Genomic DNA, 12,622 nt, shown 5'->3' with positions numbered 1-12,622 from the left:
ATTTTTAGCGTATCCAGTTTTAATTTTATAAAATAAATGTGAATATAAATACAATGTATAGAAGAATAAAGAAATAAAATCTACAATGTTATCAAACGGGAAACTTTCCCCTGATTAAATGTCATTCTTACTTTTAAAGGATTGTGTAGTCTGATACAGTTCTTACTGATACTTTTCATCCATTTAAATATGGTGAATATTTTATAATATTGTGAAAAATATACCTATTTATGGAAATCATGCAAGTTGGAAAATACAAGTCATCCTCTTACTTCTATATTAGTAAGATTTCTAAAATCATTATGAAAATTTTAAGATTAATAAAAATTTCTAGAAGACCGTTAAAATACCTATAGATCATGATTATTGTATTTTTGCCCTTTACAAGCACTAAGGAAGTGAAAGTCTATCAGTCAACATGCTTGTGAAAGGTTTCTTACATATTTCTCCACTTTTAGAAAGTGAATAACATGTAAAGATATATTCATTTAGTATCTCACCAGGAAAAAAAACTGTTTGCTCACATTGTGCCTCTGCAATAGCTAAGTAATTGAATTGTTAAGACATTTTCAGTTATATCATATATCATAAATGCTTTTCTCCAATAAAGATCACTATAGATTGCTTCTTAGCATATGAAAAGTTGACCTTGTATTAAATGAATGAAGTCTAGCAATGCAGAAGTTTTCTGTGCTCTGTCCGGCCTGCATGGAGCACATATTACACACTTAGAGGAAGGAGAGTGCTGTTTGTATACCTTGCATAGCAGCACTGTCATGAGGCGTCCCACTGTTTTCTATTTCAATATCTGGAATTCCAGAATCTGAAAGAATTGACATTCTGAATTAAGGTACAATTCTGTGTTTTCCTGTTTCTATCTAAAGAAAATTTGCCCATATTTTGATATTACACACAACACAAGATTCTGAGCAGAATTTTATTTTTCTGATCTGCAAACATCTCTCACTCTCTAAATTATTTCTTTTATTCTTGAAATTATAATATAATTAAATCTCTGACCCCTCCCCATTTGTTCTTCCAAGCTCTCCCTTATGACCTCTCTTTAAGTCCTTGAATTCAGTTTCTTTTTGATTAATTGTTGGTATATTATGTGAGTGTTTGTGTTATGTTTGTTTGTGTATGTACACCCATATACATCACATACACACACATTTCTAAGCACATAAGTACTTTTAGTTTATTAAATTTTCCTCACTATTTCTTTTCTTTTAGAATTTCTATTGTTAATGTAAAAAGGAAGTTTATATACTATAAGTAAATTATACAGTTAAGAATATGTCTTCATTAATTAGCATGTGTTTGAGACATGAAATGAAGATGTGAACCAAGAGACAGTGAGAAGGGAAGCTATATTATGGGTCTAACTAACATGCTTTGCTCAAGTTTTTCCATGAGGTGAAAAGTTTATACTAAAAACTTTTCATAGTGTTTCCTCTTCCACTGTGGCTTTTGCATTTCCCTTGTGTCATTAAGAAACTGTCAGGGAAGAATGTGGGTTGGCTCCTGCCACAAGCAGAAATGCAAACTCTTTACCCCTTCTCAGGAGAATGCTTATTTATTGTTTAGTTGTTTATAATAGAATTAATCATTCATCATTTTGCTGTTTGTTACTCTAATTTTTAATTTATGATACAACACTTCTCAGGGATACAGACTAATTACTGGAAATTATACTGAGGAAAAGAACTTGACATAATTCCCTGGAACTACAATTTTTCATATAAAATCATTGTGAAACAGTTAAATTCTCCAACATTTCTAATAAATGTTCATTTAAAATTCAAAAAAGAATATATTTCCAGTTATATGGTATATGCGTTTTTTATCATTTGATAACATAAAGATGCATCCTAGGAAAATAACTGACTATATAAAATAAGAAAACAAAACATCTACAAAAATATGATGGATACAATTAAGAAAACTGAAGCTACTCACATTATAATCTATTTCCCTCATAAGATATGGTAGAAAGTGATACTGGTTTTTGACAAGTGCAAGTAAAACCATTATGCACCTGGTGATTTGTAGTTTTATATGAATGGAGGAACAAATGTGTCATGCTTGTGCTCAGATAATTTACACAAGCTAGTGATTATGTTGGAAACAGGTTGTGCTGGGAGGGGTTACTTGAAAATTCACATTGTGACTAAATCAACCTCAGAAATCTTAGGTGATTATGAGCTTAAAATAAAACTAGAAAACCTTTGAATTATTTCATCCATGCACCCCTTTATATAGACTCCTAAAGAATTTACTTAGAATAACTTTTCAAACCGAGAATTATTTTTCTATATCTCAGAGAAAAGGCTATTTTTGTTTGGTTCATGACTTAAAATATTTGACCAAAAAATATATTCCTTGACAAAACCTCTCTGCTTCTCTCTCTTACTTCAGGTTTTCATATTTTGACTTCACAAATGAAAAGTCCTAATCGATTAGATATTACCTTTCAACATCCTCAGACCGCTGTCACCAGATGTAGCTTGTTTAAGTGCCTGCTCCACTTGCTCTCGGCGCTTTGATTCAAATTCCAAAGCTTCCTGAAGTTTTCTCTTAGCTTTTTTCTCCTTTTTCAGCCGCTTTTGCATTGTACCTAAACCACAGAGAAGTAGTTTGCAAATATATGCTTAATACATTACTACTGCTGAGTTTAATGAGTCATGGAGCTGACAAGCCATACATGTATCAGTTCACCTATGATTAGCTTCTTGTGGTCTCAGCTCTCATTCATTTGGTGTTTTGTTGATTGTAGGCGAATAACGTTTTTGTTTTTGTTTTTGTTTTTTTTTCACTTTCATATTTCTAAAATGTATGCTCTCTAATACAATTGTATTTGATCTCAACAAATGATTCCAAAAACTATAGAAAAATCTTCCAAGGCAAATTTCATGTTATGGCTTAATACTTAGAATGAATGTGTTAGTGGTTTTTACTGAACTGGAGGCATCCTTTGGTTTTCGGTGAAGTGTGCAGATTCTGGATTTTCTCTCTGATTTGTACCACTGCTTTCATTCTTCAACCTGACTATTTATTTTAGACTTTGTGATTCCTCCATAAGAAGGGGAATGAGGGACTAGAAAGAAACTGAAAATAGCATTATGTATTTTGTTGCTGTTTAGTGTTTTCTGGTAAATGTAAGGATGTGGGAATTTGTTTGTTTGTTTGTTTGTTTATACACTAAAGATTTTATTCCCGTCCTGGTCCATCCTCAGACTATTCCACATTCCATACCTTCCCCCTCCCCCATCTCCATGAGGATGTCCCCACCCCACCCACCCCACCAGACTACTAAACTTCCTGGGGTCTCTAGTCTCTTGCATCTTCTCTGACTGAATACACTGAATTGTTCAAAATTGAATTATTTTTAAAAGTGTAAATTCAAGTGTGCACAGTATAGTATATAAACTGGACTTTCAGACCCAGTAATCCTCTGCTGTATGGGTGTTGGAGACATCATATCAGCTGGTGTATGCTGCTTGGTTGGTGATTCAGTGTCTGAGAGATCTCAGAGGTCCACGTTAATTGAGACTGCTGGTCCCCCTACAGGGTTGCCCTCCTCCTCAGCTTCCTCCAGCTTTTCCCTAATTCAACCACAGGAGTCAGCAGCTTCTGTTCATTGGTTGGGTGCACACATCTGCATCTGACTTTTTCAGCTGCTTGTTGGGTCTTTCAGGGGGCAGTCGCAATAAGGAATTATTTATAAAAGCATATTTGAAAGTTTTGTGTGGTGTTCTAGAGAACTAGTCCAGTTTATATACTACACTGTACACACTTGAATTTACACTGTTAAAAATAATTCAATTTTGAACAATTCAGTGTTTTTTTAATTTCTCACTTTTTGTCTCCATAAAGTTCTCATATGATAACTTAATCTGCATTGATACTCTTTGTATGAGAGCAAGCAATCCATTTGGAATCATTTTCTTGCTCACAGTCTCCCATCAATCTTAATCAGAGGAGCAGGGATTTGTTCTGAGACTGTGTCTCAAAGTAATATAAGAAGCTGCACCCTTAAAGTCACAGCAATATAGCTGCCTAAACATTACCTGAATGAAGACAATATGAGTGGATATGATGAAGCGGATTGGGGAAAAACTTTCAAGACTTCAAATAAGTATGAAATTTAAAAAGATGAAAGTGAAGAGATAGTCTTCCCATGGAAGAGCACATAAATTTTGTTGTTCAGTGCCTTAAAAAATCATACCAACAAGTAACAGGATATGGACTGGAAGGTTATATTTAGGAATATATATGGATACACCAATATTCATATGTATATGATAACAATTAGGGAAGAAAGAGCCCATGTATTAGAAGAAAAGTTAGGAGAGTTAAATATGGGAGGCTTTAGAGAAATGTTGTAGTTATATGCTCAAAAAAAGAAGTTGATGCGACAGCAAACCACTGAACTGAGAATTGGACCCCCTTCGGGGGGGGGGAATCAGAGGAAGTACTGAAAAAGTTGAAGGAGCTTGCAACCCCATAAAAGCAACAATGCCAACCAACCAGAGCTCCCAGGAACTAAACCACTACCCAAAGACTATACATGGACTGACCCAAGGCTCCAACTGCTTATGTAGCAGAGAATAGACTTGTTGGGACACCAGTAGAAAGGGAAGCCCTTGGTCTTGCCAAGGTTGGACCCCCAGTACAAAGGGAATATGGGGGTAGTAAGGAGAATGGATGGGGGATACCCATATGGGGTAGGGAGAGGGGATGGGAGTTTATGGATAGGAAACCAGGAAAGGGAATAACATTTGAAATGTAAGTAAAGAAATACATCCAATAAAAAAAGGAGGGGTTGGGGATTTAGCTCAGTGGTAGAGCACTTGCCTACCGAGCGCAAGGCCCTGGGTTTGGTCCCCAGCTCCGAAAAAAAGAAGAAAAAAAAAGGAAAAAAGGTTTTGTTTCAAAATTTTCTAGTTTTGTTTGTAAATCCCTCAAGCAGAGAAACTAAGTTTTATTTGTTTTATAATTCCAAAATATACCTGTCTGCCTTGGCAAAAGTAAATATTTTTTTTATGTAAAACCAAGTGACAATATCTGTACCCATATACATATTATTAGAATATGAGAGGGCCATAAAATGTATGTTTTCAAATCTGTAACTGGATCAAAATACAAATTTTATCCATTATCTCTTAGGGAAAAGCTTTGTTACTACTATGTGACTCAGTCATTACTAGTTGTTTTTACTTTGCTACTCATTTTTAGCAGTTATATGCTATCCCTGGAAGTTTTTATGTTAGCAAGAAAATTACTTGCAACATAATATTCACAATTTAATTGAACTTGTTCAACTTACTTCTGCTTTGAAGCTCAACTGCAAGTTGTCTCTCCAGGTTTTCTCTAATTTCTCTTTCTCTGTAGAGCTCTATTCGTAGTTCCTTCTTTTCTTGCTGAATCTGCTTCTCCTGGATGCGAGCATTATCCAAAGCCACTTTTAGTAGACCCTGTCAAAGTACAGCAAATGACACCCAGTTCATCTTATCTGTTTTAAATTCTCAAATAGGAAATAATATATGTAGGTGCTAATGTCTTGTATTACATTTATTTTGTTTATAGAAATATTGTTGACCTGAATGTTGGTCAACAGAGTCTCCACAGAGGACAAACTATCAGCAAAAATGAATGGTCCAGGGAATCCAGGGGGCAATGCCTGTCCAGGAGCCAACTGGATCTTGTCCAAGGGTGACTTCATCATTGGGATTTGAGCTGGTACTTCTTCTGTAAAGATAAGATTCATGTCATAAGGTTCATGAATTAACAACTTAAATGTTTCATCAAGTCATTTGTAACAGACATATATAACATTTTTCTTCTTAAACTCTCATGGGTATTCAAATGATGCCACATCTATAAATTAAAGAATCAGATTGCAACCAACAGGTGTATATGTTGATATCTAATCTTTCAGATATCTCTCTCAAGAATCTTACCTGTTCATTGGCATTATTTTTGATGCCTTCATTTATGTATAATTTACATAAAATAAAATTAATATATTAAATATAATGTTAGTTTTAAATAATTTTGCATAATTTTTTAACCATGAAAACAAATGCATTTCAGAACACCTACATTTCTCTACATATTCTTCATAAATATTTGTAGATAGTCATCAATCTCAAATCTCAAAATGCATCTTTGCCTTTTTTCCCTGGTAAGACTTCTTTGAGGGAATATACTAACTTTTATTTAGCTATTATCTACTTGCTCAGTATTTGGGCATTTTCAGTGTTAATTTCAATTTGGAAGATTATTTGGTGTGTGAGGTTGAGTGTGTGTGTGTGTGTGTGTGTGTGTGTGTGTGTGTGTGTGTATAGAGTAACAATCTGCTTTGAGATTTGCATAAACTATGTAATAGTTTATTCTATATCTGGGAATGGGACACTTTATATGATAAGTAAAATTTTCTAGGGAGATAATCTTGTGATGCAAATAAACTCTACTAATATTTTAGTATTCATACATAGGTGACTCATAACAGTCAGTTAATCTATGCATTGTAGTTTCCGAATTTCAGTAATGTAATAACAGAACTTAAAAGTTATATTTAACTGTCATCTCTTGGAGTCCTGCTCTTTTCTGAAGAGGAAACTGAGGGAAAGAGGATCTGGGGAAGTAAGGGAGATGGGGAAGAACAGGGATGAGTGGAGGAAGGGGAAACTATCTACGGTCAGGATGTACTATATGGGAGAATAATCTTTTTTCAATGTATATAAAAATCAACTATAACTAGATATATTAAAATTCAAAAACATTCCTCAAGGTTATGAAAATATAACATGAAAATAAAAATAGTAAAGTTTTAAATTATTTTAATTTTAATATAAAAACAGGCTTAAATATTTCAATAACCAAAACTGTTATTAATACTGTTTTTGACAGACAGTTATAAATTTTATTTTCCCAGAGATTATCTTTAAGAAAAAGCACTAAGAGGATCATTTTGATCATAGTTACATGTTGCATATTTTCTTTTTCTTTTTCAAAATTTTTTATCTATTTTTTATCTATATGAGCACACTATAGTTTTCTTCAGACACACCGGAAGAGGACATTGGTTCCCATTACAGGTGGTTGCTGGGAACTCAGGAGGAGTCAGTGCTTTTAACCACTGAGCCATCTCGTCTACTGTATATTTTCTACAGAACCTTTTGGTTGTCCTCCCATAGCATTTAATTATTTGACATGAATCATTAAAATTAACCTAAATCTCTTTACAGATTTTTGATACAGAGTTTGGCTATGTAACTCAGAATGCTCTCTGATATGTTGTCTTCCTAGTTTAGTCTCATCAGTGTTGAAGGCTTGTATGACTGTAGGCATGCACCAACATGCCCAACTAACTTAAAGTGCTTATCTGAATCTCAATCTTTCCCTCCCCTCTATCTGTCCTACTTCTTTCCTTCTCTTCCTCTCTCCCTTCCTAGTCTTTCCCATTCTCTAATGGTAGGTATGAAACTTGTAAACAATTATTCAGGTAGTAATCAGCAAATTATGAATTATGTAAGTTTCTTTCATAAACAAAATTTCATTTCAAATAATGTCTAATAAAAATAAAATGCCCAAACCATGAAGCCTGGCTCAGCAAACATCACTAATGATTTAAAAAAAACTTCATAACTAGGTAAGAAATGCTTTTCTTTGTAACTATATATTCATCTTCTCCATGTAGGCACAATGAAAGGAAAAACATCATACAATATGTACAGCAATTAGAGAAGTGCTACATCTTCATTAATGATTATAAATCAAAGTACAATTTATTTATGCCAGATTCATTTTTTTCAGAATCAATTGCTATGAACAAAACATTTGACTTCTTGCTGATTGAGACAACATAATATTCCACGAACAAATATTTTTGTTATAGAATTTACAATTAATGGATTTCTTGTCATATATCACTCAATGCAAACTGATAACTTCAGGAGTGAGTATCTGAGAGACCTTTCTGAAAGGGAAAGCAATATATTCAGCATGCATAAAACAAAATTATAAATATGTTAAAATCACAAGAAGTCTATTTGAAGATGAAAGAAATACCATTAAATTGGCTGAAAGGAAAATTGCTATTGATTATGAAGACAGGTTGTGTGGTCTATAGTTTGTAATGTTACTGTACAGTAGATTGAAGTTTCAGAATAGTATTACTCTTCTTTAAAGAGATAGACACAGCTGAATTAGGTGCTGCTTGCTGCAGTGAAGATCAAATGCAAAAAGAATCATATTTCATCAGACCTAGTCAACTCCAGGAAAATAAATAGAAATATAAGAGGTATGCAGGCAATGATTCATTTTGATAATCTGGCCCAAGAGAGACACATAGAGACAGCACACAGATCTAAGCTTCTACCAAAAGACAAATAGGACACAGAGGGTGGGAACTGGGATGACAGTGTAGCAGAGGTCACATCGATTTTCAGCAGCAGTTTTCACACAGATGAGATAACCCTGGACTCTATTTGGACCATTGTTCATATCCTACCTGTCGCACAAGCAATAAATTTTCTGGTCCTAGAAAAAGGGCAGTAAAGAAGAAGGATTCTACTTATGGCTTCTTATGATTAAGTTTCTGTGCTAACAAAACATGCTTTTCAGATCAAGGTCACAATGCATGTTACGGTCTGTAATAGCCCAAATCTAGTAGAAGTATATTATGTTTTAGTATATGTGAGCGAAAACTGTCAAACTATTTTTTTGTGATTTTTTTAAATTCAATCATATGCTAGAAGAATGATTAAGAAATGCATTGTGTGTTGATTTCAGAAATATAATAATCCTTAACATCTGAATGGCATCTACATTTTGCTCAGAGTTTGGATAAATACAGGGTTGTAGAGAAATTTACTAAGTAAGCTTGAGTAAACCTAATGGCAATGAAATTAAAAACAGATAAGTGCTGGAAACATAGAATAGCACTTAAAATCATCTCTTCTTGTAAATCCTAGAAAGGGTTGGGAGTGAGTGTTTTCATTTAAAAGGACTGCCTTCAAAATGTATAGATTAAAAAGAAAAAATCCTTTATCAGCACACATAACAAAGTGGTATAAACTGAAAGCATAAAGACAGGACAACAGTTTCTCGTCAAGGACATGGGCAAACTCTCCATTTATTGAAGCAAAGTAGAGGCTGCTTTTATTGAGCCTGTTTGTTAAATCTGCAATACTTTGAAATAGCACTTGGGAATCACCTTAGAGGACAAGCTCTTTATTTTAATTTCTTCTTTAGAGCCCAGATGAATAGATGTAAAAGTTGACAAGCAAGTTATTTGTAGAATAAAAAGAAATATATAGTAAATGCTCCGAATGGAAATGTCCCTTTGAAAATTAAAGTCAAGGCTGCTACAGCTGTTTTATATGACAGCAATGTTTATTCTCTCTGTCTTTCATGGAGTTAAGCCTTTCCTCTGGGATTTGAGAATTGTGACACAGGAATAGAAACTGAACGCAGCTGACTCACTCAGCACTGGAAAAATGCAGATACCTACCAGGTCATCACTTTTATTCTTTAACAAATAAATTACACTCCATTATTTGATTTGAGAGTTTCTCCCTAAATACAGCTGGCCCTTGGGACTCTCCTTTGTCGATATCATTAGTGTTACAATCAGCACAAGCAAGACACCTGCTTCCCTTTTCCAAACTGAAGAACAATAACAACAACAAAATGACCAACTGCTGTGTAATGATGTGATCTGCATGAATATAAAGCAGCATTCATAGTCTCAGATGAACAATGACTCAAGTGTTGCCATTATCGGATGTGGAAGAAAGAATTGATCTCCAAATTGTGACATTTCTTATGTAGAGCAAATAAAACATTTCAGACAAGTGAAAACAGGAAGCCAGAGGCAAAGGAACGAAGGGCCAGCAATCCCTGCAACAGAGACGTAATAACTGTACAAGCAAAGTATGTGTAAACCCGGTATGCTTAGATCCTTCGAACAAAGACGTAATAACTGTACAAACCAAGTATGTGTAAACCCGGTATGCTTTAAAGCCTTAGAACAGAAAATGGCCCTTCCAAACAAGGAATTAGAAGTAAACCCTCTTGCAAATAAAGCAACATACCAAGAATTATGCCTAATGTAAGTATCAGAAAAAAAGAATTATGACATTCAGTCTTTTTCACTAAAGAGCTAACATTATTTTGGAACGAAAAGAATGTATGTTACACAATGAAAATTGAGTATGAACTAGGAAATAACTGTCATGAAGAAAAGAGGGTAGGGGGAGAGGAGAGATTGGTAATGTGAGGCAAACATGAGAATATCCGTGCCTGTACTACTTGAAAAGTATTCCCAATTTTTTCCTTAGAATTATGTTTCAGAATAATTAGTGTGAAAACATGAAAATGTTCCTTGTGCATGTTGGGATTATAAAACATTGAGCTAAGTGGTCAAAATACAGCTATCTTTATCCTCCTCCTCCTACTCTTCCTTATCAGAGTTGTGAGATCATGCACTGCAAGGTTTCTTATAAAATAAGATTTTCACGTAATATAATTTTAAAATAGATATGTCCAAAAATGTTCTGTGGAATACCTGTTTACTAAAGCCCTGATTAGTTTTTTTACCCAAAATTCAAATTTCAGAGGGCAAGCAGTTTTTTTTCCTTCATTCACTAAATAATTTAGAATAAAACCATCCAGAGATTTTAAAATACTATTCATCCTAAATTGACTCTTACGATTGTAGGAATTTTAAAATATCCTACTGTATACTCTGAATATGTATGATAACTATGTCAGGTAAAAATTTTAAACATACAATTCTAAATGTTAATGTGTTACATGCTGAGATAGGAAAAAGTACATATTGAAGATAAAAAGACTGGGGAACTAATGTGATCTAGAGTTGCAAACCATATGGAGTTGAACCTCACCCTTAGAAGGTAAAAGACTGTAGGAAACTTTGTGTGTCTGTCACCTTGACTGTATTGCTGCCTATTATAATTGTTCTACAGGCTAATGAACTCCTGTTTATAATATTTTGACCAATGCTTGAGTCTAAATAAATGAAATGTAAATTATTTTAAGCAAAGGAATAACCATTGACTATTTCCAAAAGTAGTAGAGGAGAATATAAGAAGACATTTGGCCATCTTCAGATCTACAATTTGTCTCATATCCTATCTACAAATAAACTTTTCTAGATTATAACTGTCTGAGACTGCCTTTGTTTCATCTTCCATCATGAATGGTTGAGCATGCACAGTTCAGTGGTCCTTAACTAGGGCCATTTTGCATCCCAGAAGATATCTGGCAACAATTACTTGGAGACAAGAAAGTGGAGAAGACAGGAGCCTACTATTGTCATCTAGTCATAGAGCCCAAGGATACTGAGAAGTGACCCATAAAGCATAGTGGACAACACTTTCATATCTACAAACTCCATCCCAAACCAGGTATTATTTAAGAGGGAGAATGGATAAAATTCAATATGATGAGAAAACCAGAAGAAAAGCTATTTCTTTATATGAAAATTAAACTAATAATCAAGAATTATGTGGCCAAACATCAATACTGATTGAATCAATCTTCTAGAATTATACAGGGAAAATTCAATGAATGGGAGTTACATATATTTTCTTTTCTTCTTGAAATATCAACTAAAGTCTAATAATCTAATAATCTTAATACAAAAAAGTCAAATTGATGATGTAGCACTAAAAAGTCCTTTACAAATTAGGTTTGGAGATGATTATGCATTTAATTTATGGTAGTAGCCTTCCTTCTTTGATCAACATTGCCTTACATGTTAAGGTATTGTTGATGCTTTATTTAACATTGCAAAATACTTGCTTATCATCATCCACTTAATAAATTTCTTCTGGTACCATTAGTTGTAACTTACCATAGTGTGAATATATGTGAGTTTTATATAATCACACCAAAATGTGGTGTCTATGAGATCAGAACTCCTGTAACTTTTATTTATTACTATTAATTACTATTGTTCTTTTATAGTATCATGACCATGGCCTCCCTTGGTATGTATATTCATTACTGTACTGCTTCCTTCTTATTACGAATATGTGCACTGGTTATCATAAAGCCATCATCAGTTCAAGCCCACTCACAAAAACATTTGTATATAAATATATGTTTAAAAGTTCTTTGCAGATATGTGGAAGGAGGAAGGTAGAATGGATGGACATGAAGTGCTTTTGGTCTAATATTGTTCTCGTCCCAAAAGACAATTATTATGTGACTATAGTGAAAAAGAGCTTTCAAAAAATATTGGAATGCTTTACATACATTGAACTTATACAACATATTTCTCTCTTTGAATAAAAAACCAAACATAATATGATGTAAAACATTTTTCTGGCCCACAAATGTACTCTTTCATTGTTTCTTAGATTGTGTGTTATTACGTCATAAATAAGAAATACCTGAAAATTTATTTTCAAATACCTATAGATTTTATAAAGCCTACAAAAAACATGAGTTACAGAACATAAAGCAGTTTCAAGTAAAGGCTGGGAATAGAACTGCAGCTTCAGGAAAGACACACATATTTATATAATCAAGAAACCTGCATGTTAAAGATATATAAGTTCCTTTTTCAGAAAAAACAAGAATGTCT

General features: G+C 33.6%; 1 protein-coding gene across 9 annotated transcripts in view; it reads right to left on the bottom strand.

Annotated features, from left to right (window-relative positions):
* Positions 1-12,622, bottom strand: part of Dach2 (dachshund family transcription factor 2) — a 565,808-nt gene that overhangs the window by 15,166 nt on the left and 538,020 nt on the right. For 5 of the 9 annotated variants that reach the window (XM_039100249.2, XM_039100247.2, XM_063280377.1 and 2 more), the window contains 4 exons: positions 5,603-5,751; positions 5,330-5,477; positions 2,471-2,617; positions 758-823 (listed from right to left, as the gene is read on the bottom strand). In XM_039100249.2, the coding sequence (XP_038956177.2) occupies positions 758-823; positions 2,471-2,617; positions 5,330-5,477; positions 5,603-5,751 (510 nt within the window). Of the gene's footprint in view, positions 1-757; positions 824-2,470; positions 2,618-5,329; positions 5,478-5,572; positions 5,752-12,622 lie in introns of all 9 variants that reach the window. The other 4 variants (XM_063280376.1, XM_063280379.1, XM_063280378.1 and 1 more) reach the window with 1 other exon arrangement.

This window comes from Rattus norvegicus, chromosome X (genome assembly GCF_036323735.1).
Source record: "Rattus norvegicus strain BN/NHsdMcwi chromosome X, GRCr8, whole genome shotgun sequence".
Lineage (NCBI taxonomy): Eukaryota > Metazoa > Chordata > Mammalia > Rodentia > Muridae > Rattus > Rattus norvegicus.
Note: the sequence above shows the minus strand (reverse complement) of the source record. Positions and strands in the feature narration are given on the sequence as shown.